General features: G+C 33.0%; 2 protein-coding genes across 2 annotated transcripts in view; one reads left to right on the forward strand and one right to left on the reverse strand.

The window, feature by feature from the left end:
• Window positions 1-11,006, reverse strand: part of LOC133197576 (3 beta-hydroxysteroid dehydrogenase/Delta 5-->4-isomerase type 2-like) — a 132,808-nt gene extending 121,802 nt beyond the window's left edge. The window contains exon 1 of the mRNA XM_061333680.1: window positions 11,000-11,006. The gene's annotated coding sequence lies outside the window, so the exon portion shown is untranslated. The remainder of the gene's footprint in view (window positions 1-10,999) is intronic.
• On the forward strand, window positions 393-27,991 carry LOC133197578 (INO80 complex subunit B-like). The gene is made up of 9 exons (XM_061333681.1): window positions 393-469; window positions 9,026-9,191; window positions 9,462-9,538; window positions 9,875-10,026; window positions 11,831-11,879; window positions 12,156-12,256; window positions 14,163-14,219; window positions 19,436-19,551; window positions 27,560-27,991. The coding sequence occupies exons 1-9, from the start codon at window positions 424-426 to the stop codon at window positions 27,711-27,713; spliced, it is 918 nt and encodes a 305-aa protein (XP_061189665.1). The 5' UTR covers window positions 393-423; the 3' UTR covers window positions 27,714-27,991.
• The last annotated feature ends 3 nt before the right edge of the window (window positions 27,992-27,994 follow it).

Here is a 27,994-nt window from a genome sequence, read left to right on the forward strand (position 1 = left end):
GTCAACAAGTACCTGTGACAAAAATGGAATTTTAAGTGACAAAAAATTGTAAAGATTAATGAGGATGGTTGCAGAAAGGCTGAATTTTGAACATCATAGAAAGTTTACAAATTCTTAATATTTTAGAAATGTATTAGTCACATTATTTACAACCAAAATAGGTCAAAAAATATATACCAATCCAGGCATCCATATTTTTGTTTGTATCATATAACCTTAAGTTTCGGTTTATTTTGTTTTAATATAAAAAAGTTATCTACCTTTTAATGGATCCTTGATAGGGATGTAAAAAGGCATCAGGTTTCTTGTTTATGTTCAAAGGTTAGCGCGAAACTCCCATGTCCGATATGCCATTTCTCATGTACAACTGTACGAGTTAACTCTTCATGTGAAAACTTCCGGTAGGTACTCGAAGAGCGAGGAATGGGAAAACGAAAAGAATCAGGAACGGAGGAAGACATATTCTCAGGTAAAATATAACTCTATCCTCAGAAAGGTCTTTACCAAAAACATGAAGAAAAGTAAAAGATAAATATGATTGAACCTTTCTTTATTTATATCCTTTCAAATATAGTGACAGAGAACATTCGAGCTGTTAATGTTTTCATAGAGCTACCCAGACCAATATCCTCAGTCCAGTTAGCCTTCTACATTAGCATCTACCTGTCTAACATGATTGTGAAAATTATATACATGTAGTGTGAAGTACATTTAGTTTATTTCCTTTCTTGTATTATAAAATAGACCAATTATGCTTAACAGGTCTGGTACAATCACTAGATTTAGCTACGTAGCTTGAATTACCTACATAGCTTTATTTACCTACCTGAAGTAGCTTTATTTAGCTATTAAATCAAACCTATTTCTTAAATTAGCATTTTCCCCAGAAAGTGCAGAAAATTGCACTTTGACAGGTCCGGCACAATCTCTCGATTTAGCTCTATAGCTTGATTTAGCTATATAGCTTTATTAAGCTATTCAGAATAGCTTGATTTAGCTATTTTATCACATTTTTTTCTCAAATGTATTATCTTCTCAGCATGCACAACAAGTCGCACCTTGGTGCAATGATAATATTCAACCTTGAACTCTTCTGAAAATAATGCATGTAAAAATCACTCATCAAATTGTGTTTCCTTAAGAGACTTTGTACTCCAGGGTTCGACACTAACTTTTTTAGGCTTTAGTCCAGCCAGACTAGTGCTTCATTACTTTTACTAGTCCACACGCAATTTTATTAGTCCGTCAAAAAAAAAGGAAACATCAATGTTTTTAACATTAATTAAACGTGACAATTTATATACGTATTATTTTTTGAAATAAACAAAGTATTTACATGAAATATATTATTCCACAGATTCATTGAAATTTCGCAATCAGCAAGTACGATCGTTTTCCCTATCTCGTTTTTTTGTTTTTGTTTTTTTTTTGTCTTTACATTACATCCAAAACGTCCAACATCTTTCTTAAAAGTGTCATACTAAATCATGATCGCTAAAACTTTATACTTCATATCGATCAGTTGGAAAAATTAAGGACCCTCTATACTCCATTGCAAAATGTTTTTTGGACATTGAGAAAATTATATTGAATAAAGTTGTAAATATTGAGCCTATCAATTTAATTTTCAATATATGGTACGTGGCAATTATTTCCAGGAAAAATGTTCAAAGACAATCAAGTATCAATGAACAGAAATCACTATTGTTTACTTCCGTGGATAAAATACATGCGAAAAAAGTGTTCAATTAACTTATCTTGGCTATTTAAAATGTTTTGAATGCTTGAACTGTTACAAATTGAGTAATATACTGTAAATTTCAATTTAATGGAATTTAGATCTAAGGGCAGATCACTCTTACTGCAGAAAAATACCATAGGATCAGAACTCTTTACTGTGCAGTGTAGAGAGGGTTCTTAAGCGCTGAATTGACGTAACTACCCGCCAAAAGCTAGAAATCTAAAAATACACGCAGGGTTTTCCAGTAAAAGTTGTAGAGAATCGGACATCGGTAATTTATTCATATTGTTTTTCAGAAATTTTTATTGGTCCGTTCGGACTAATTAGCCACATATTTTATTAGTCCGAATGAAAATGTATTAGTCTGAGACTAACGTTAATTCGAACCCTGTACTCAAAGTTCTAAAAGTTTTGGGGCTATATAAAGCAATTGATACAGTTAGATCTTGAATGAAATTATAAAGGAGGTCAATTATGGTCAACAAGATAATTGATTCGTAATAATTCAGTACAATGAGAAGCAATCTTACTTATCCATGCCTCAACACACACAAGGTAGTGTACTGTAACCAAACAATGGAAATTCATCTTTTGCTTAAAAGTATTCAAATGCTGCAATGTTGGAACTATCTTTGATTTTGGTTGTTGTTTTGATAGCCCATAGTACATATATGAATAGTCAATTACTTGCGACTTTTTGTCTATTTTGCACAAATAACATTTTTGTTAAAAACTGCATATAAATAGCTTTATCAAGCTATTTTGAATAGCTTAATAAAGCTATATAGCTATTTCAAGCTATATAGGTTAATCAAGAGATTGTGCTGGACCTGTTTGATGCAGTGATTATTTTCAACTTTGAACTCATCTGAAAACATCTCATGAAAAAATCACTCTTGGTGATGTGTCTTTTTCTGCGCAATTGCAATTGCAATCAAAGTTCTAAAAGTTTTGGGGCTATATACAACAGTTAATTTGTGACCTAACAGTTACCTCTTGAGTGAAATAACAAAGAAAACCAGTTTTGGTTAACATGAGCACAATGTGAAGTAATCATACTTATCCATGCCTCATCGCACACAAGGTGGTGTACAGTTACTCATACAATGGAAATACATATTTTCCTTAAAAGTGTTCAAATGCAGCAATGTTAAAGCTATCTCTGCTTTAGATTGCTAATACCTAGATGTCCAGCTACGGTAGGTAATTTTAGCTACGTAGCTAAATGTACTGATTGTACTGGACCTGGCTTAAACAGGTTGGGAACAATTCCCCTGTAGAGAGATCATCTCGCTACAGCGCGATCATCCCTCTCTAGCGGGAGAAAATATATCTCGGAAACCCGAGATTTATATTCCGATTCCATCTGTAAACGTGTTAACTACCGTAAAAGGAAAATCCGGAAGCATGTCAACCCATTTGTTAAATATTTATTGTCTCATCTCAATATATTTGCTTTAAAATATTGCCTCTACTGCTGCATACCTTGGAAATTTGAATAAGATCTTGCACAATTGTATAGACTTTCTACGGAGGACCACAAGTGATAAATATCAGTACGAGTAAACTTGCTTATTGCAGATGTACGTATATCTTTCGCCTTATTTTTTAATAACCCCGTTTGAAAAGCGGGGGATATATAGTGATCAGGTGTCCGTCAGTTAGTCTGTCTATAAAGCTGTCCGTCCGTCCATTACGATTTGGGGTACCCATCTCTTATCAGCAACTCCTCATACCACTAAATAAAATGTAATAATACTTTTAAATTGTGACCTCCTAATTTATCTTTTTATCGGACAGATATTGGACTTTCCCATTGCAACAAATGTACTTAATCATTATACACATGTGGGAGCAAGAGTTTCATTTCATGACCTCATTGTTACACTCGTCAATGTTTGCAGGATCTTCTATATATTTATTCTTTTGTATATTTTACCCGTGAATGAAAAAAAAACCCATCAGTGTAATTTTCACTTTCTCGTCCTACATTAATAACTCAATTTAAAAAAAAAAGAAAAAAAAACATTAGACCATACTATTGTATTGCTCTCAAAATATAACTGTACATGTTATTTTGAAAAAATCACAAATTTTCGGCGGCGAGGGGAGGGGGGGGGGCAACAATTGCAAGGAACAAATACAGTAGGTAGGTTATGTGACTAGATTTCTTTAGATTTATACCGAAGTTCAAAAACAGATGCATGGTAAAAGCTATCAACATTAACCATTTTCAATTCACAGCCAATTTAATTTAAATAGTCTTATGGGTGACCTTCAAGTATGACTCGACTTACAGGAAGCCATATAACCTGCAAATCATCGCTTATACGTGACGGCCCCCCTTGTTAACTCAATAAAAATATAATAATTTTCATTGTAGGAATAATAAATTGTTAATTACGAAGTATTTCACATAGTGTTAGTAAATCTTCTTTCTAAATAAATGCGTACCTTTAAAAGCATTTATTCCCTTGGGCACTTTTTATTTATTATTTTGGTCAAATTTTTTGGAAGCCCCCCCCCCTCCTTTTTGAAAAAAAAAATCTACAGGCCAGGGTTCTCCTATGCAATCTCTGTATTGGAAAGTATCTGATGCACTATTAAAATTTACATTTGTTATGCAGGATCCCAACATGATTCCCGCGTAAGTGTCCTCAAACGTGGAACTGTTCATTGCCACCGGAAAAAAACTTTAAGAATTTGTCATTGAAGTACATGTACGAACACTTAGGGCCTATACATCTTCAAACTAACACAACACGTGGAAAGCAGTGATCACTCAACAATTTCGCATTTTTGTTTTCTCTGTGTTATAAAAAAATAATTCATACTAAACTGTTTTGTGCCGTTTATCAGTTATGCTTGACTATGTTCCTATGAATATTGATGAGCTAAGACAACCAATGAAAATCTAGATCACCATTTGACGGTTATTATGCGTCGAGAATATCACGCTTACTGCAAGTCCAAGAGTTACTATACATGTATATCAACATTTTGTACTATGTCAATATCGGTTAGACTTAATTTAAACTTTTTTAAATTGATTTGTTTTCAATTATATTTAATTATTTAATGGGGTATCCAGCTTGTATGTATGTCATTGATAGTTGTTTTTTTTAATCATGACTTTTGAACAAATGTTACAACCCTGCTGCGCTTCTATACTTCTTGTAGTCCACCAAAGATCAAATATTTAAGCAATGGTCATGGGTTTCTGGAGAACGTAATTATTACCTTCTGTGCACGAAGGGAAAGCTAAAACCTTAACGAATATAATTTGGATATCTATTCATATTTTATATTGCTTCATAAACATATATAACTGTAAATTTTAAAACCGTTGCAAAAAAATGCACGATTTACACTTGATTTTCGCCTCCTATTCTCACATGCAGCAGTGATTGTCTTAAATTTCTAGCCCAGGTTATCAGTTTTATGTAGGAAATTCAAGCTTCAATGCAGCGTTCTCCCGGATTTTTAAAAAGCACGAGATTTTTGATTATTTTGTAATCAAAACAACAAAACACCTGTTTATGGTAATGTTTATTATACCGCTATAGAGGGATAATCGCGCTGTAGCGAGATGATCTCTCTACAGGGGAATTGTTCCCAACCTGTTAAAGCTAACTTATCTTGATCAGGATATTTCTGTTTTGAAAGGCTTTACTGTCATCTCTTTTTAAAGTATTTTGGGAGAAACAAATTTAAAATGAACCAAAGGCTTCTAAAGTTGAACTTCAGTATCTTAAATATTGATATCTAGAATACCATACATATGTAGAAGTGAGATGAAAGATCTGTGTACTCTTTCCCTATGTATTTTAACCTCAATATCTCAAATTCTTGGATATCTCTAGTTTGTTCTCAGTCCCTTTGAGTTTCAGATAATGAGATTTGACTGTATGTAAATAAAAATGTGATAAATGACATTGTTTCGAACTAATTCTTTTAAAAATGATGAGCAAATAGTAACCATCTTTCAGTGCTCCAATTATTGAAATACAGTCAAATCTCATTAACTCAAACTTGTTGGGACTAAGAAAATACTTCGAGATTTCTGAGAATTTGAGATATCCAGGGTAAAATACTTATTAAGAAATAAGCACTTGGGACTTCAAAATCACTTCAACATATCCATGGTATTCGAGATATCTGTGTTCGAGATACCGGACTGATACATGTAAAAATACTGAAATGACTTTTTTCCTTCTTCATTTTGTAGAGATGGGTATCACCAAAAATTTTGTATCGCGATATATCACGATTATTTCCCAAAATATCACGATACTATCATAATATTTTTACGCGTAATTTTTACTAGGGTTTTAAATGAATTTCTTTGATTTTCTAACAAATATAGTGTGAAAACATAACTTCCCTTTTTTCATTTTTATTTATATACAAATAATTTAAAAGCATGTTCTAATGCTAGGATGCCGTTGTTTTACTGTTTTACAACATTTTTTACTATTACTGTAATTGTAATTCAAGAATTTGAACAAAAAAAATAATAATTTCCAGAATTTAAAGTTACACACTTAAGGAAGCTCTAAACACTGCTCAGTAAAGGGTTCAAATTCCATGGTAGTTTTATGCAGTTAGAGTGATCTGCCTTTGATGTAAAATGGAATAAATGAAACTCTACAGTTCATGACACAATTTAGAAAGATTAACATATTCTTAGCATTATGTTATACTAAAATAATTTAATTCTGATTGTAACGTGCCATTTGATTGGATAAAAAATTTACTTTATATCATATATATTGGATTGCCTATATCACAATGACTTTCATCAAAAACGTATCAATCCACCTGATGTTACTGTAACATTTAAATTTTGTACAATTTGAAGTCATTTTTAAGGGCAATCATCTTTTTTCTTACACAAAATGAATGAAAATTAAATTATAAGGAACGAAATTAAAAGCTGCACAATTTATACGGTATAAAGTGGGTTGGAACAGTTTACGCTTTTTTATAAACCGCTTCGCGATTTATAAAGCGTAAACTGCCCCAACCAACTTGATACCGTATAAATTGGGTAGATATTAAATTCATTCCTTAAATAAAGTAATTGAAATCATTGTTTGCATGTTCATTCCCAATGTAAGTAAACAACAGTGATTGCTGTTCACTAATACTTCATTGTCTTTGAACAATTTTCCTGGAGAAATATGGCAGGTACGCTATGTTGAAATAAAAAAATTCATTATGTACACCATTATTTGATAAAATTTTCTCAAAGACCAAAAACATTTTTAAAATTCATCAGTGTTTAGAGCTTCCTTAATACCGGTATTTTAGTCTCCGTATCACGATACGTATTGCGCAATAAAATTCATGATATACTGGTATACGGATAAAATCGCACATCCTTATCATTTTGGTCAACCAAAATTGGCAAGTAGATCTGAAAGTATGTCCATCCCCATGTAAGAGGTAGGGATATATTTTTCTCATGTATTAAGGTACTTGGTGCAGTAGTTATAGACCTTGCAACCTTTAAACTTGATCTATAACCAACTTTTCAAAATAGTTCGTAGTACCGATGAACTTACCTTTGAGAGGTAAGGTTTTTGCACTGCTTGTCATTAGACATTCTGAGAATTACCAGTTTTACAGTCCATTTGACCTTGACCTTTGACCTAATTTTCAAGAATACTCTGAATACTCAAAAAGTGGGAGGTGTTCAAACTCAAACATCTTATTTCATCGGGTGCCGTGGTAAATTTTGTTTGATACCTTAACTGGAGAGATTTGACCATATGTGACAGAAAGTTGGGGGGAAGGGGGTCACTAGCCTTTCATTGAAGATTTTCATATTATATGAATATTAAAACATGCTACATGTCTGCAGACTGATGTCTCTTTCAAGTTTTGAATTTGAGGGGTTTTATGTGTGTATAAATAAATACTATAATTCTATCTTTGATCCTTTCAATGGGAAATAATTAAGAATTGGTGAAAATATGATGCCATCTCTTTTAAATTTTCTTCTCAAGAACCAGCAGGCCAAAAAAGTTGAAACTTATGTGAGACTTAATTATATACGAGGGTTGTCGGTAAAGTTCTTGGACAACATTGATAATTACTGACCAACATTGATAAAATATAGGAAACTATTATTTTCATTAAATTCATGTTTCAGTTGATTAATATGCAAGTTTTCATCACAAACAAAGCACAAATAGTTACATTCTATCAGATACAAAAAAGAATACACACTCATACCCGGAGCACTCAAACAAAAATCCTTGACGTTAATCAACGTGAAAAGCTAAATACATTTAAGTTTTCTTAACGTAGTCACTGTTAAACTCAACATATTTCTTATGTCGCTTCAACCAGTCATCAAAAATGTGCACAAACTGTTCTGGTTTAATTTCATATGTGAAATTATAATATTTAGCAGTTCCTGTCTCAGATCCTGCAAATCATCAAACCTCTGTCCTCGTAAAACGACTGTGTGTACGGAAATACGGCAAAGTCACGTTACAAACTTCATTTTTTACAGCACTACAATCACGGAAAAATGGTCTTCCTTCACGCATGTCATCCAGTAAACTGTCTCTTCCGTCCGAAAATCTTATGTGCCACTTAAACACTAAAAATAGATTACTTTACCATGATTTCCCGACTGTTTAAGGAATTTATGGGTTTCTGTCGGTGTTTTTCCGATGTCTACACAAAATTTTATCACTACTCTCTGCTCCAACTTTTCCGAAAATGTCCCTTTTTCGGAACAGTGACGATCCTGTCTGAACAAACTCTGACCTCAATTTCTCTGCCATTTTGAAACTTTGAACTTTCAAATTTTAAAGGTTTGACGTTATAACTTTTGTCAACCTTATAATGTAAAAGCCATCCAAATTTCCGCAGAATTTTACAAAAAACAAATGAAATGTATAAGGTGATAAATAACTTTTTAATTAAAACTTTGTTGTGCTCCGGGTCACCATCCCAAGTCTAATAATGACGTCATAATTGTAATTATACACTTAAAATTGAATAAAATTTTTCATTTTGTAATTCACACATAGTAAAGAATTATAAATATACTAATGATAAATATCTATGACGCAACTTTTATTTAAATTTTAGCTTGTCCACGAACTTTACGGACAACCCTCGTAGAGTGGATTCAAGTTTATTCAAATCATGGCCCCCAAGGGTAGGATGGAGCCACAATGGAGGATCAAAGTTTTACATAGGAATAAAGGAAAAATCTGATGAGGTTTCTGAACAGTCTTATGATTTACACTTTAAATTATACAGATTCCTCAGCTGTTGGACATAAGAAGCATAAAAAACACAAGAAAAAGCACAAAAAGAAGAAGGACCTAAGTGAAGATTATGCAGTCATTCCTGAAGGAGGGGCCAGCAGTGGTCCTAAAATCAAACTTAAGCTGAAGATTGGTGGACAGACAATGGGAACAAAGAAGTTAGTAGTCTTTTATTCTGTCCTTTCATATTTTTTGGATAGAATTTGTACTGATAAAATTTATTTCCCTGTCTTTATGAGTGAACACCTTCATAAAGAGGAACTACCATGGTACGTTCCTCATTCATATAAAGTTTGTAGATAATAGATGCATGTATCAATGATAGAATGAGTAAATTCTAATGGAGAAGACAATTATTAACTAGTAACCATACTTAGAAAGCTGATGCCGTGCTTTGTTTCTTAAATTTGTATTAAATTACTTGTAAGCTTGCCATCAGTGGAGAAGACAGAAAACAGTGGGGATGATTCCCCAATTATTGATGTCACAGATGATACTTGGGGTGGTAAGTGGACTACAGATATAAAAGTTACAGAAATTTAATATTTATTGCTCTAGATTTATTTCATTGGGTCCAGAATATTAAATATTATATTTAAACCTAGCATGTACATGTATTTAGACATGTATTGGACTTTTCATAACATTCTGATTTTCCCTAGTGTATGTAAATTTATCTAAACAAAAAAAGAGTATGTAAGGATAACTATATAAGAAAAAGTTTTTTTTTGGGGGGGGGGGAGGGGGGTCAAACTATAGTAACATAAAATGCAAGTTTCATACATTTAGTAATATAAAGGAAATTCTGGCAAATGCAAGAATTATGAATGGACTTTTTCAGAAGGTGATGAGCCCTCTTTCCCAACAAAGAAAAAGGGTGATGATACGTCAGACGAGGAAAAAGAGTGGCTGGATGCTCTGGAGAAGGGGACACTAGACGACTCAGGGATGTTAAAAAGGAGTAAAGATCCTAAACTGATGACTGCAAGACAGGTAATGATGACTCAGGGATGTTAAAAAGGAGTAAAGATCCTAAGCTGATGACTGCTAGACAGGTAATAATGACTCAGGGATGTTAAAAAGAGCTAAGATCCTAAGCTGATGACTGCCAGACAGGTAATAATGACTCAGGGATGTTAAAAAGGAGCAAAGATCCTAAGCTGATGACTGCCAGACAGGTAATAATGACTCAGGGATGTTAAAAAGGAGTAAAGATCCTAAGCTGATGACTGCTAGACAGGTAATAATGACTCGGGGATGTTAAAAAGGAGCTAAGATCCTAAGCTGATGACTGCCAGACAGGTAATAATGACTCAGGGATGTTAAAAAGGAGCAAAGATCCTAAGCTGATGACTGCCAGACAGGTAATAATGACTCAGGGATGTTAAAAAGAGCTAAGGTCCTAAGCTGATGACTGCTAGACAGGTAATAATGACTCAGGGATGTTAAAAAGGAGCTAAGATCCTAAACTGATGACTGCCAGACAGGTAATAATGACTCAGGGATGTTAAAAAGGAGCAAAGATCCTAAGCTGATGACTGCCAGACAGGTAATAATGACTCAGGGATGTTAAAAAGGAGTAAAGATCCTAAGCTGATGACTGCCAGACAGGTAATAATGACTCAGGGATGTTAAAAAGGAGTAAAGATCCTAAGCTGATGACTGCTAGACAGGTAATAATGACTCAGGGATGTTAAAAAGAGCTAAGATCCTAAGCTGATGACTGCCAGACAGGTAATAATGACTCAGGGATGTTAAAAAGGAGTAAAGATCCTAAGCTGATGACTGCTAGACAGGTAATAATGACTCAGGGATGTTAAAAAGAGCTAAGATCCTAAGCTGATGACTGCCAGACAGGTAATAATGACTCAGGGATGTTAAAAAGGAGCAAAGATCCTAAGCTGATGACTGCTAAACAGGTTATGATCCCTACACTGATGACTGCTAAAAATGTAATGATCCAAACTGATGACTGCTAGAAATGTAATGATCCAAATTGATGACTGTTAGAAATCTAATGATCTAAAATTGATGACTGTTAGAAATGTAATGATCTAAAATTGAGTCAGCTAGACAGTTAATGATCAAATGATGATCTTATGAAGATAATGATGATAGAAATTGAAGTCTGTTAACAGTAAAATATAACTAATGGTGGGCAGGTCTTGACTTTCTATATTGACCAATGTAAAGATGTCTAAAACTAAGAACATCTTAACAGATGCATGCTGGCCAGCGTGCCCTAGTGGGTATTTATTAATCTCAGATTGACGACCACTAGAAAATATATATTGGCCAAACTGCCAAACTCGTAATGAGGATCAAAAGTATGAATGACCCTAACTAATAACAGAAAATGATGATTATTGATACATACAAACTGTTGACTTCTGGACAGGTAATGAACTAATGATGGTATGAACTGATGACTGCTTTACAAGCAATGATAATGCAAAGCATCTTTTTGACAAAATATCAATTTGTCCTTTGACCATTTAATTTCTCTTACTAGACGTACAGCAGACTTGGTGTTTGGTAATGTTTTGTTTTTTCAATAATCCCAGATGATTAAGATTAATCCACTGCTTTTATACCAATATCTTGTTCTGATTTAGCTTGGCTGTGATATTCTGACTGCGATTTATCTGATATCAGATTGAACTGTACACATGCATTTATTTGGAAGTATGAATATGCTTTTATAAGGCTGTTACAGGACATAAATCTATGCATGGTTAGTGATTGCATGTACAATTTATACTTGTTCCAATAATATTCTATTTATTTTATTGAACAGAGAGCCTTAATTCATGGACAACAAGCTGAACTTCTACAACTGCCATCAGGTCAGAATATTATATATCTCTAACTGTACAGTCTTTCCAGCAGTGCTATACTTTAAGCATCATAAGAAAATACTTATTTATAAATTTGACATAATTTATGATGGGGAATTTTCTCACATCACAAAATTTTGATGTTATAGAAGATATGTTTGTAGCAGGAGGAAGAGACAAAACATTTTTTTTAGGGACAGGTAAACTCACTTTTGGGGCAGAAGTATGAACACTAGTCAATCTTCTAGTACTACATATTCTTAACAAGTTCTTCTGTTCATGTAGGATATAAGACAGTGGAACTAACAGAAGAACAGGTGGAAAAACGACAACAGAGGGCCAAAAAACGGCGACAACAGGCACAAGAGAAACGAGAGAAAGACAAAGTAAAAACTCATGTGCAGACTTATAAATCACTGTTACAGTATAAATTCATTTTAGAATATTAACACAATATAATTTAAAGCATACACTTTTGTAAGTATTATTATTGTGGAATTTTCTTTGTCTCCCACTTTCATGAAAGCAAGGAGACATTATACATTTGTTGACTGGGTCGAGGAATACTGTACAGCAGGAAATTAACTCGCGGAGTTAAAATTTAAAATTTGCTAAATTCACGGAAATAAAAATTCCGTGAATTCAACAAACAGTGAATAATTCTTCAAAAATTGATATGGATAAATTGAAATATTACCGATATCTGTGATTAAATTTGTTAAATCTATTTGTGTTTCCTTGCAAACATAAAAAGCAGTAATTAATATAGCGGAGATGAAGACTGTCTTCCTAATTATGCAATTGATCAATCACTACACGTAACACATAATTGTTGGGTTTTTTTAAAGCTTAATTGACAAATAAACATCTATAACTAACATTTAATTCTGCCACCCAGTAGAGGTGCGATGTAATTATCTATAAAACATGTATTGTTAGATTTCACCCGTGCGTATCACTTAGTCTTATTATCTGATATCAAGGCATTTACACAGTAAAGACAACACTGTTGCACATTGATTCAATTTTATTAACGGTTCAACATTTTACTATCGGTACAGACAACTTATTTAGATTCAGAGGGATTTAAATATACTGCAGTAAATACTACTCTGTACTCTACTCAAAACCTACCTATTCATGAACGAACACCTGCCAAAGGGCTTCTTTTTTTATATGAATGTTTTTGATACGACTTGAAATCACTTGAATAAATTATTCGAGTATAGACTCAGATGTATTTCAAAAATATTTAATAAAAAAAAAATAAGAAAGAAAACAAGAGAAAGAAAGAAGAAAATTTATCTGAATGCGTAACATTGTAAATCGTACAACATTTTGTCTTCTAATTGGGATCAGTACAGTGTTTTGTTCTAATTAATCGGGTTCAGAATCGACACAATACGCAAGGAAAATACTTGCAGTGCTGCAAAAAGCTTTTGTATAATTTTTTTTCCTTTCTGCGAATTTGCTGCAAGTTGAACAAATCGCGACCTTTTCCGACCGCAATTTTAACCTGTTGTACAGAAAACATAACTCATTTGGCCCAAGAACACAGTCAATGAATGTTTTGTTATACTTTTTTATTTATTTATTTATTTATTTATTTATTGGCATACATGTATCTTGTGCTGGCTTCCTTGATGTAAATTTCCTTTTACCACCAGTGCAGTTAAATTCATTATTGTCAAACACCAATGAATGCCTATGAGATTTAGCTGATCCCATCCAAAGTGTGACATAAGTGGTCCATTATCTTTCTGACAGGTCCAATATCTCTCTCCACGGTCAAACATATATTTAAACAAAAGAATGCTTTCTTTGGTTGTTAGTATGGGAATTAATGTTGCAGCTGTTGCAGAAAAAATACATAACCCGCGTTTGCAGGTTATGTGAATTTTGTCTGCAATAGCAGAATTATCTTGCTGTATTATCCATTTAAATTTCTAGAGTGACATAGAAAGTGGTAATTAAGATTTAAGCATACTGTTAACCAACTATTATTTGCATCAACTTTTATCAGCAATTTGTCAGTTTGAAATCAATCCGCGACAATTAATTTTCACGATTGAGGAAACATTCTCTACAAATACAAAGCAAAATAAATGGTTCCCGGTGATTAATATTCATGAGCTAAAGTAGGTCGCGAAAGTCGTGAATATTTCTCGCACGAGAATAAAAGTTGGTTTACAGTATTGATTTAAGCATATTGTCTTAAAACATGTGCCATGCATTAATTGGAAGAAATAATTCAAGTTATTCACGTATTCAATAGAAATGTTTCCTTTACAGAAACAAACTTTGGATAGACTTCTTAAAAAGCAAGAGACAAAGTCCAAGGGTCCAAAGGTATGAAATGCTAATTCCACCTTATACACAAGTATTTTCATCTAGTATATTTTGGTAACCTAAGATAATTAAGTGACTTACTGCTATCCATTTTCACCTAGTGTGAGTAATCTGTCAACAATAACATTTTTACTTTTTCAATTTACTATTACTCTTGGGCCAGTATCATCCCAAGTTGCCACACTGAATCTCTTTGTGAAGAAAATAAAAATTTCTTCATGGCCATGCCCCTCTTCATTGATAGAAGATTTAAGAAAAGATAGTGTCATTAAAAAAAATCTCCTAAAGAACATAGTTAGAATTAAGAAATCTTATGTGGAAGCTTCCCTTTATACAAATGTACTGTAAACATGAAAAAATTATTCACTCAAAATTTAGTGCAATTTTTTCTCTTTCATTGATTAGCATATTCATAATTTAGTGCACTTAATTCTCAAAAACTATAGATGTTTTTTTGATAATATATTTACAATTAGCATGAACATGAATTAGGCAATGAGGCATGGCACAAAAGATGCCAAATTATGATTACTGCTAAAATGAATATGTTTACAGTCAGCATACAGTACATGTAATGAAAATTAAAAGCTGTTCAAACCATGTCCCCTAGGATAGGACCACAGATGAGATTTCAGTTAAATTAAAAATCTGGTATGTACATGTATAGGGAAGTCTAAGAAAAAATGTTTAAAAAACTACATTATAAAAAATGTATCAAATTTATGCACATACATGTGCATCTTCTTCTTGTTCATTTTCTTCTTTGTGCAAACTGGTCACGGTATCCTAGTGGTAGGGCGCTTGCTTTGTGATCGGGAGGCCCAGGTTGATTCTCGTTCATCACGCCACGTCAAACCTAAGACATAAACATGGGTAGTAACTGTTCCTTTGCCAAGCACCTGGCACTAGAAGCGAAAGTCACGGGTATCTTGGATGAGACCTTAGAAACCAAGGTCGTGTGTCATGGTAGGCGTTGGCACGATAAAGAACCCTCACTGCTCAATGGCCCTGAGTGCCAAGTATAGGTCCAAAATTGAAGCCCTTCACCGGCATACGGCTATTGTTATGAGTAAAAAATTCTCAAATGGATAGTTAAACAACATAAAATCAGTCTTCTTATGCAGATTTTGGATGTCCTTTTAATTTATTTTTTTTAAAGCACTGTAGATGACCACAAATTTTAAATTTTATTTGCACAGAAATATGTAGTAAAAATGGTAATAAAACAGCAGTGTAATGGAAATCACAATAGTGTCCATAATGTTTTAATAATATTACTTTCAGTAATGCATATTATACGAGGGGTGATCAAAAAGTTCCCGAACTAATTGAATTACTTCCTTAAAAGAAGTAAAATGAGGTTTCAGTGTTCATTATTTTTTATTATTATTATTAGTAGTAGTCCTCTCTTGTTTAAATGCACATTTGCCATTGTTCTGCCCATGCGCGAATCACGTGATTCAGGCGGTCACGTGACATGCTCCGAAGCTGTCTGTTCACAGAGGCTATGAGATTTTTCCGAGTCTTATATTTCTTACCATGCAAGTTATTTTTTATAACAAGAACAGGCTATCTGTCAGAAATGGCCAAATTTCAGCAATAGGATGGGTGGATAAGGATATCCCTTCCCAGAATAAGCATGGTGACCATCACAACCCGAGTCCTCTGTCTTGGGAGCGTGGTTTATCCAATGTGGAAAGAGTATTGGCACCTTCTTTTTTTTTTTTATATCTCATATGTTTAAAATCTAAAACAAACCATATTTTAGGAATTTGATAATTATATTATTGTTCAGATATTCAACTATTTCTCTAATTGTAACTTGGCGATCTTTCAAAACAAATTACTCAACTAAGGACACATCTTTTTACCGGTTTGCCTTCGCTGGGCAACAGAACAAACATCATTTTTAACCATCTCCTTGCCCTTACGAAAACAATAAATCCAATTAATGATTGAACTTCTGGTAAGTCTATTGTCTTCATAAACCTTGTACAAATTATCATATTCTACTGCAAAGAAATTTTCGAGATATACATGAAACTTTACAGCTCTTCGTTGCTCGAGTATGACTGAGTCAACCATTTTTCGTCACAAGTCACCTACTTATTGACGTCATTTTCACATTGTGACGTCACAAACACGGAGCAAAACATTATATAACATCTGCTATTTATAGAACATGTTAATGTCTATATGTGTGCCAAATTTCATTCTGACCTGAATTGTGGTTTTGTAAATGTAGAGATAGTTCGCGAAGTTTTTGATCACCCCTTGTAGTTGTAAGAAATTTAATTACTGTAGATTCCTTATTTTTTGCGAGTACTTATTATCGCAAAATAACTCTTTAACGTCAAATCGCAAGAACAATAATATACGAGTGGATGGTTAATCAAGAGATTTTAGATGGATTTTAGCACCATAAAAATAAAAGCAAGTAATTTTATTTTGTGAATGGTGTTTACACATTTTTAGGTCACCTGAGTTTACTTATGTGACCTATTGCTATCTGTTTTCGTCTGTCTGCATTAGTCGTCCGTCTTGCATTAACATTTGAACATTTTCACTTCTTCTCTGGAACCACTGAACCAATTTCAACCAATTTAGACATATAGCATCTATATGTGAAGGGGAGTAAAAAGTGTGCAATTCATGACCCCTACCCCCTGGGGCCTGAGGGGTGGGGCTAAAACCATCAGAATTAATGCAATCTTTAAAAAATCTTCTTTACTCCTGGACGTAAAGCAGGCAAGCTGTTGGCATGAATGTAATAAGCATTGAGTCCTCTACCTAAATTATGAAATTCATGGCCCCAGGGTCAGGGGTTCTGGTGCTAGGACAGGGTTCTGTTGAATATATAGTGATAATGCATTATATCTTTAAAAAGCATCTTCTCTGCTCCTGGATATTATGCAAACAAAATAAATGCATAGTTATGATGATGAAAGGTGCCTCTTCCAAAATTGTGAATTTCATGGCCCCAGGGTCAGGGGTTCTGGTGTTAAGGCAGGGCTCTGTTGAATATATAGTGAAAATGCATTATTTCTTTTAAAATCTTCTCTGATCCAGGGCAAACAAACTGAATGCATAGTTATGATGAGTAAGGATGCCTCTTCCTATACTGTGAATTTCATGGCCCCTGGTCAGGGGTTCTGGTGTTAGGGCTAGGCTTTAATGATTACATAGTAAAAATGCAATAATTCTTTGACAATCTTCTCCTTTTCTCCTTGGTATTAAGCCAATGAACTAAGAGTATAGTTATAATATGTAAGGGTGCCTCTTCCAAAATTGTGAAATTCATGGCCCCAGGGTCAGGGGTTCTGGTGTTAAGGTGGGGATCTGTTGAATATATGGTGAAAATGCATTATTTTTTAAAAAAATCTTCTTCTTTGATCCTGGGTATCAATCAAACAAACTGAATGCATAGTTATGTGGGTAAGGGTGCCTTTTCTAAAATTGTTAATTTCATGGCCCCTGGGTCAGGGGTTCTGGTGTAAGGGTGGGGCTCTAATGATTACATAGTAAAAATTCTTTAAAAATCTCCTTTTCTCCTGGGTATTAAGCCGATGAACTAAGAACATTGTGATGATATGTAAGGGTGTCTCTTCCAAAATTGTGAAATTCATGGCCCCAGGGTCAGGGTTTATTGTGTTAGGGTGGGGTTCTGTTGAATATATGGTGAAAATGCATTATTTCTTTAAACATCTTCTTTGATCCTGGGTATTTAGTAAACAAACTGAATGCATAGTTATGATGAGTAAGGGTGCCTTTTCCAAAATTGTTAATTTCATGGCCCCTGGGTCAGGGGTTCTGGTGTTAGGGTGGGGCTCTAATGATTACATATTAAAAATGCAAAAATTCTTTGAAAATCTCCTTTTCTCATGGGTATTCAGCCGATGAACTAAGAGTATAGTTATATGTAAGGGTGCCTCTTCCAAAATTGTGAATTTTATGGCCCCAGGGTCAGGGTTCTAGTGTTAGGGCAGGGCTTTAATGATTCCATAGTGAAAATGCATTAATTCTTTGATAATCCTCTGCTCTCTTTCTGGGTATTAAGTAAGCTTACTAAATGTAAAGTTATGATGAGCAAGTGTTACTCTTTTGAAATTGTGAATTTCATGGCCTCTGGTTTAAAATGTGAACCCAATTTAATTGTGGCAAAGTTGTTGCATGATACTCAGTTGACCTATAAGGCACTGGGCCTCTTGTTGAAAAGTATTTTGTGTTGTTGTAATTAAAGACAATACATTTATATACTTATTACATATACAGTTGAATTTTGGTATCTCAAACAAGGATATCTCAAATACCATGAATATGTTGAAGTGATTTTGAAGTCCCAATTGCTTATTCCTTAAGTATTTTACTCAGGATATCTTGAATCCTCGGTTATCTCGAAGTATTTTCTCAGTCCCTTTGAGTTTGAGATAATGAGGTTTGACTATATCTACCATGTAAAAGGTACATCTTTTAATTTGTACACTTCATTAATCTGGATGATTTGTTCTGGAACAAGGATCTTGATTAATGGATTAACAAGGCTTGCTTGTTTTGCATCTGGCATCTGTGTATTGGTCTTTTGAAAAGCAGAAAAAGTGTTAAAATTATAGTCCTACCTCAAATAGATGGTGTAGATAAAAAATGACATAATGAAATGATTTTAAAATGTAGGTCAAAGGCCAAGTTCAAGGGTCCTAGGTATAAAGTCAGGTATTTCACAAAAACATTAAGCCAAGCAATGCATCTGCAAAATGTATAATCCCTACTCTTACTGTTTTAATCGAGTAAATTGTGACAGCTTGGTGATCTTTGCAGGCAGCAGAAAAAAAATTCTTAATTATATAAATTCAAATTTGTTTTTGCCCTTTATATATGTTATTAAGGGCTTCCAGTTTTTCAAATCTGACTGTTAAAGTCATTGATCTCTTGTATACAAGTATGCAGTTAAGGAAATTCAAGAGTAGGTTATGTTATTTTCTTTTCATATACCGGTATATTGAAAAAATATTTAAATAAGTACAAAGTACTGTCAGCCACAGAAAAACTAAAGAGGAAAATCTGATGAAATTTGTGATTGTTATTTGTACTTACAATGTAAGTGAAAAAAAAATCAGTCAATGACAACCTAAAGCATCATATTTAAATACATATATCAAATAGGATTATGAAGTGAAAATTTAATATTAAACTCAACAAAAATTTTTTTGTTATTGAAGGTCAAAGGTTCAAGGAGAAGCAATATTCCCAGGGTCCGCTACATCAACAACAGATCTGAGATCTCCATAAGTGTTCCTGTGGGAATACAGTTCCCATTTCTCCCTCAGAAAGCAGAGTGAGTTAAAGTTTTCCGTCAGGTTTTTGGTAGACAGAAGAATGAAATCTCCATAAATGTGTCAGTAAGGTCTCAATTTTCCTGTAATATCCCTATTGCATATTCTTGCTGGATATATTAAGAGTAAAATCTCTAGAGCTGAAACCAAATCCATAAATCAATATTCAAATATTCGGGACTACTATTCGATTCGTATTCAAATATTCGTCGATGTTATATTTTAAGTATATTTTTCTAAAATATTATAATACCTATACCATTTGCAGACCAAAGAAAAATTGTATACGTATATAAAAATAGAATTGATAACAATATAGTTAATTGACATTAATCTGCCCATTGTTAAAGCTTCTGCTCAAAGGAAATGGAAGAGACGATATTTTTTCGGTGATGCTGATTTTGCCCTATTTAGTCAGCCCAAGCAGTAAAGACTTTTTTTATCACGCAAGGTTAGGTTGGTCAGAAAAATGTGTAAATTTACAAACTGAAATAGGAAACTGTTTTTACATGCTAAAATTTATAAAAATCTATGCATGGAAATTACAGAAAAGTCAGTTTGATAGTAAGAATGACATATACTGTAGAAAAAGTCGAAGTGCAAAAGTCCACGTGCGTTATCTGGTATTCACATTATGCATTACTGAACATGCTTGTAACATTTTAAGAGGTCAATCTGTAAATAAACTTGTTTCAAAAAATTAAGTCAGTAATTAGTTTTTAGGAATATTTCTTTTTAAAAGAAATGAAATGGCGGGGCCATGCAAACAATCAGGGATGAAATTGGTATAGGCATGAATTACACTCAATATGAAAATAAAATATCATGAGCATATATTCAAAAGGATTTACACTGAGAGAAATTATGTGCATTCTTTGTTTAAATTTTTCTAATCATATTTACGGTACTTTCTAACACTAATAAAATCCCGAGGGTAGTCAAAAGCTCAAGTGGAGCATCATCTTCACAATGTCAAGGTTTTGTGATTTCGGAACTCCACACAAACCCTGGGTTTGTGTGGAGTTCCGAAATCACAAAACCTTGACATTGTGAGGATGATGGAGCATCGAAAAAATAAAGTAGTGCTAAATCCTTATTAATACTATAAGTTTTTATCGTTTAAGTACCAATATAATTTAATCAACAAAGTAAACATTGAAGTATAAATCATGTTACCGAATATTTGAATGCTAAATTTCCATTCGAATATTCGCCATTTACTATTCATTCCCAAATATTCGAACATTCGTTTAAGCTCTAAAAATCTCTATCAATATTTCTTTAATATCCCTGTTGGTGTTTCTGCAGGGTAAATAAAAAGTAAGATCTCTTATTCTCTATCAGTATTTCCATATTGAATAGTGAATTTCTTTAGCGGGTGTGAAATTTGGTGGAACTTTTTTTTGGCATATACAGAGTTCAAGACAATGCAAACAAGAGGAAGCTCACCTTCTAGATGATGGTTCAGTATGTTTAATATACATTTGAATACCGATTTACGCAAGAGTTTTCATAAAAACCAATACCATATGAAAGATTAATGTTTTATTACAGACTAATCAAAGTTATTTTTATGTGTTCAGTACACATGTATGCAAGGATGCAAAGTTAACAATTAAAATTTTAGTGGGCTACCATCAAACTGATAAAATAAGCCATAAGTAGCACTCTGCTAAAATTTTCCACTATAGAGTAAGTTAAAAGTAAGATTTCTGTCAACATTTCCAAAAAGATACCTATTGGCTTTCTCTGTCAATGTTCCTGTAAGTAGTCCTTTCATGAAATGACAAAAAGTGAAGATAACGAACAGTGATGGATCTCAAAAAAAAAATCTATAAACAACACTACTGGAAGTAACTATTGTTTATTGATAATACATCATAGATATATCTAAATGTCGAGTTGAAGGCCACAGCAAGTGTTTTCCTCTTGTAGAAGATTTTGAATAAACTCTGCTTCATAAGAATGTAAAACAGGACGGCTAATAAAGGAGCACAATTAGTGCCCATTCAAATTCCAGCAATTTGTTTGAAGACCTGGTCCTGAAGACTTCATAAATATTGTCAAAGAGGAACTCCAGCATCCTATTAATATCAGCTTCAGAGTACTTGTGTGTAGAGCAGAGTGATTTTTAACAAAGTAATTTTGTTGATGACCAGTTACAAGATACAACTAGAAATATGTCCATAGGACATGAATGTCCCGCCAAGGGTTTATTAGTAATGCAACATTTTAACACAAATTGAGAAAAGTGAAGTCAAGGTCAAAGGAAAAGTCAAGGTGAAAAGATATTGAATTATTGATGCAGTGGAATAGCTTACATCAGTATGTATCAGCATATGAAGTTTGACACTAATTTAAGAAAAGTGAGGTCAAAAAGTCAAAGGAAAGGTCAAGGTAAAAAATTGTTGACGCAGTTGAAAAGGTTACAACAGTATGTATTAATATATGAAGTTTGATAAAAATATTATGAACTAGATGAAATCCCGCGCAAGCGCGGGGAATTGAATTTTTACCAATGCTAACGAAATAATTCAAAAAATATATTTTAAAGTTTCTACTGACAATTAATTACAGGCTTACAGCAGGTAGAAATACCACTCTGTTCAAAATCCCGCAGTTAGCTTAGGAGCAGTTTTAAGTAGATATACGCCCCCCCCCCCCCTTTTTATATTTTTTTTAAACTTGAAAATATCAATTTCATTAATTGCTGTTTTTTCTTTACATGTTAACAACTTTATATTGATAAACTTTTGTATTTTTTTCTACATATTGTACTTTGGGTGCTTTGACTCTATAAAAGAAGTGAATGTGCATATATTACTGAATTTGTCAGTACATTTTTTTTCTGTAAGGGGGGGGGGGGGGGATGAAAATTATTTTATCACACCTTAGGGATGGTCTAATATTTAATACAAAATACTGTATGCAGAAAAACCCACTGAAATATAATTAATAAAGAACAAAATTTAACCTCATTTGTGAAAAATATTACTATATAAAAATTGTACTCGGGTTTGTTGCCATGGTGCTCATTTTTACTGGTATATGTATTAGCACAAACTTATATTACTAATAGTCTTTCAATATATAAATATATTTACAACTTTTGTGTTATCAATTGCAATTGTTTACCATTATTTCCATGCCCATTCACATCAAAGTATATTCATATAGTGATTATCTCCTCGTTTTTCCTTTTAACATCGGGTTCGATGCCATCTGACGTTCTAGAAATTTCCGACAAAAGTATGATCAGGGACTGACGAAAATGATTTGCACATTTTGTTTTTTAATCAGTTATCACAACTTATTTCTTCTGTAGCACTTAAATCAAGTTTTGATTAAATAATTCATTCATGACGTTTTATCAAATAATTAAACGATTACTTGTTGTTAGTTACATCAAAAATTGCCAGTATCTTAGATCCGCCAACCGGAACCACCACCATACTCTCTTTTTTACTATTTCACGGCTGTTTATCGAAAATGAAAGTAGACTTTTAATTAAATTAATGATAATTACTATGGGAGTAAAATCAAAATATAGTTTACGGACATCAACTCATATCTAGTGTAATATTAGAGGAGTAAGTATGAACCCTGGTGCGGGCGTTTTTGGAGTTTATTGGCAAAATTTATTAATTTATAAGTATAGATGGTTTCATTAAAACTGAGCTAAACACTAATTTAAGAAAAGTGAGGTCAAGTCAAAGAAAAGGTCAAGGTCAAAAATATTGATGCAGTTGAATAGCTCTCATCAGTATGTATCAGCATATGAAGTTTGACACTAATTTAAGAAAAGTGAGGTCAAAGGAAAAGTCAAGGTCAAAAATGTTGATGCAGTTGAATAGCTCTCATCAGTATGTATCAGCATATGAAGTTTGTTAAAAATATCTTGAATGGTTTCATTAAAACTGAGCTAAACATTAATTTAAGAAAAGTGAGGTCAAGGTCAAAGGAAAGGTCAAGGTCAAAAAATGTTGATGCATTTGAATAGCTTACATCAGTATGTATTAACATATGAAGTTTGATTACACTATCTTGAATGGTATTTTTAAAACTGAGGTAAACACTAATTTAAGAAAAGTGAGGTCAAGGTCAAAGGAAAGGTCAAGGTAAAAAAAAAAGTTAATGCAGTTGAATAGCTTTCATCAGTATGTATCAACATATGAAGTTTGATTACACTATCTTGAATGGTATCTTTAAAACTGAGCTAAACACTAATTTAAGAAAAGTGAGGTCAAGGTCAAAGGAAAGTTCAAGGTCAAAAAATGTTGATGCAGTTGCATAGCTCTCATCAATATCTATCAGCATATGAAGTTTGATAAAAATATCTTGGATAGTTTCTTTGAAACTGGGCTTTGAACAGAGCTAAACGCAAAGTGTGACGGAAGGACAGACGAAGGACGGAAGGACAGAAGGACGGAAGATGGACATGACAAACACTATATGCCACGGCCATATTCATGGTGGGGCATAAAAATTTCCAACTTCCATTTTTGAGTTGGCTCACGGAGCGAGCTAATCCTTGCTATCACAGCTGTTAAAATCATCACTCATTCATCAAGGTGATTCATATGCCAAATATGATAGTTCTAGCCAAAAATGCTTTTGTTTGAGTGATTGCATAAACTTAGTAGGTATAAACAGTATAAATTTTCATATTGTAACATTATTTATGTCTTAATGCTTTTTAAAGAAAAATTCAATTAAATATCCATTCAATGTACAGTTACTGTGTATGAATATTTGTGCAAGCATGTTAGGCGGATCTAATCTTCCCATCTGAAGTTTATTTATCATTGACCTACATTACTCCCTAACACACACCTGCTGGTTTCATTTACTGCAGCTAGTGTGATTGAAAAAATTATTTTCAGAATCCAGGTTTGCAGTGTGAACCATCTACCTAATGATAAATAGGCCAACAATGTAGAATTTTGTAACATAATCATGGTGACGTTATTTACAGGTACTCGAGTCTTGGTTTATGCATTATGCATTTAATAGTATGCATTTTTATATGCATGTAGTTCATTGATATGTAAAACAAATTTCGATAAATTTAAGTGTGTGTTTTTTATGCCCTGCCATGAATATGGCTGGGGCATATAGTGTTTGTCATGTCCGTCTTCCATCCTTCTGTCCTTCCGTCTGTCCCTCCATCACACTTTGTGTTTAGCTCTGTTCAAAGCTCAGTTTCAAAGAAACTATCCAAGATATTTTTATCAAACTTCATATGCTGATAGATATTGATGAGAGCTATGCAACTGCATCAGCATTTTTTGACCTTGACCTTTCTTTTGACCTTGACCTCACTTTTCTTAAATTAGTGTTTAGCTCAGTTTTAATGAAACCATTTAAGATATTTTTAACAAACTTCATATGGTGATACATACTGATGTAAGCTATTCAACTGCATCAATATTTTTTACCTTGACCTTTCCTTTGACCTTGACCTCACTTTTCTTAAATAAGTTTTTAGCTCAGTTTTAAAGATACCATTCAAGATAGTGCTATCAAACTTCATATGCTGATACATACTGATGAGAGCTATTCAACTGCATCAATATTTTTTGACGGTGACCTTTCCTTTGACCTTGACCTCACTTTTCTTAAATTAGTGTTTAGCTCAGTTTTAATGAAACCATTTAAGATATTTTTAACAAACTTCTCATGGTGATACATACTGATGTAAGCTATTCAACTGCATCAATATTTTTTATCTTGACCTTTCCTTTGACCTTGACCTCACTTTTCTTAAATAAGTTTTTAGCTCAGTTTTAAAGATACCATTCAAGATAGTGCTATCAAACTTCATATGCTGATACATACTGATGAGAGCTATTCAACTGCATCAATATTTTTTGACGGTGACCTTTCCTTTGACCTTGACCTCACTTTTCTTAAATTAGTGTTTAGCTCAGTTTAAATGAAACCATTTAAGATATTTTTAACAAACTTCATATGGTGATACATACTGATGTAAGCTATTCAACTGCATTAATATTTTTTATCTTGACCTTTCCTTTGACCTTGACCTCACTTTTCTTAAATAAGTTTTAAGCTCAGTTTTAAAGATACCATTCAAGATAGTGCTATCAAACTTCATATGCTGATACATACTGTTGAGAGCTATTCAACTGCATCAACTTTTTTTGACCTTGACCTTTCCTTTGACCTTGACCTCACTTTTCTTAAATTAGTGTCAAACTTCATATGCTGATACATACTGATGAGAGCTATTCAACTGCATCAATTTTGACTTTGACTTTTCTTTTGACCTTGACCTCACTTTTCTTAAATTAGTGTTTAGCTCAGTTTTAAGGAAACCATTCATAATATTTTTATCAAACTTCATATGCTAATACATACTGATGTAACCTTTTCAACTGCGTCAACAATTTTTGACCTTGACCTTTCCTTTGACCTTACCTTGACCTCACTTTTCTTAAATTAGTGTCAAACTTCATATGCTGATACATACTGATGTAAGCTATTCAACTGCATCAATATTTTTTTTTACCTTGACCTTTCCTTTGACCTTGACCTCACTTTTCTCAATTTGTGTTAAAATGTTGCATTACTAATATATCCTCGATGGGGCATTCATGTCCTATGGACATATTTCTAGTTCTTTTCAAATATCTGAATATAAGTTACTTAATATAAACATAATCATAATGCTTAGATTAACTTAAAATTGTGTGAATACACGTATATAGTTAGTCGGATCTTGAAAAATTTTCCCATTGATATCTAATGTTTGTTTTCCATTACTGGAGGTTCCCTTGTTTCTTAGTGTTTGTAGCTAGCTTACGTTTAAATGTTTGATTTTTTTCACTGTTATTTTTTCTCGCTTTTTAACATGATTTTTCCTTTTCCCCTTGTTTCTTTTTTTAAGTTTTCACTTTATTGTAGTTTTTTGTTTCTTAGTGGAACACTAAGATCTGGTCAGATTTATGATAATTATAATTAAAAAATACTTAAGTGAAGTCTTTTTAAGAATTCAGTTGACTTGAAAAGGTGGGAGATAGACCATTAACTTTTTACTTTTGGAGGTGTGGGGAAAATTGAGACCCTTTCAAATTTAAACAGATGTATTTGGATCCTGATTCAAAATGTTGAAATTTTTGTCACATTATGTAAACTTAATTGTGTATTAACAAACTTAGACTTTGAATAAATAAATAAAATCTCATGTGAGATGGCATTGAAGTCCTTAATTTTTTAAACTGAACATGGAGACCTGATATTCAATCTCTTTAGATGCAATATAAACTGAATATGAGGTATAATGTCCAGTTGTATGACAAAGCTCAATTAATTCGATCGAGTCGACTCTCAGGCCCTTCAGGCCTTTGATTATTGAAGAAGCAGTTTGCTGGACCTAGCAATGTATCTCTGTTTGTAAGAATTTTTATGAATCCACTATAGGTAGGGTAGATAGAACTCACCTTTGTTGACTAGAATGTTAAAAGTATTGAACACTGAAAAGTGATTTTGAAGAATTTCATCTTTAGAAAGTGAGCTGTGAGTATAAGTTGGATTTCCAGACATAGAATTAAAACCAAGTTCTAAAATACAGTGATAATAATGAGCCTTACAAACAAAGATGATATTGTTACAAGTCTTGTCCGCTGGAACCATAACATATTGTTCATGCAGTCTTTCTAATTCTTTTATCACCTCAGATTTAGTGAAAGCGGGAGGATAGTCTGTTCATGATATGCAGACTATCAATAAATCTAATACAGAGTGAATCTAATATTTTGTTACAATGTTTATTATTTTTTTATTTTATTTTAAGTTTCTAATTTTTTTGAGTAAATATAAAAACCATATAAAAATCTACAATAGTTATGAAGTTTATAAAATCATCATGAACTTTATTGATTTGACCCTGTCTTTCAGTACTGTTTCAGTACTTTGATTTTTATTTATAATCTTTAGGACTTTCCGTATGACTGATATTTGCTGATATTTAGACTATGATTTTCTTTGTAGGCCTCCCAAGCCACCTGCAGTGTGTGGAGTCAATGGATGTAAAAACCTGAAGAGGTATTCTTGTTCCAAGACAGGAATTCCTTTGTGTAGTTTGGACTGCTATAAAAAGAACATGATTCTCAAATATACAAAGTTACCCATTCCTGCAACATGACACACTATCTTCTGTGACAAGTGAATGATCTTCATTATTTGAAGTTGATAAATTGTATTCTGTATGATGAAGGCAGTTGAATGGTGGATTTAATTGAGACCTATCAGTTTCAGTGACCTTACCTTCTTTGTCTCATTTTGAATACTACAGTAGTAGCTATGACCTGTTTTATTTTCAAATATGTGACGGAAAATTGTTGGAATGGTACATGAATGTTTCATGTAAAATATGTGTATATGCTGAAAATCTTATAATGAAATATACATGTAGAATGCAAAGTT

This window comes from Saccostrea echinata, unplaced genomic scaffold, assembly GCF_033153115.1.
Source record: "Saccostrea echinata isolate AGI-Se365-2 ecotype Australia unplaced genomic scaffold, CSIRO_AGI_Sech_v1 ptg000030l, whole genome shotgun sequence".
NCBI classification, from domain to species: domain Eukaryota; kingdom Metazoa; phylum Mollusca; class Bivalvia; order Ostreida; family Ostreidae; genus Saccostrea; species Saccostrea echinata.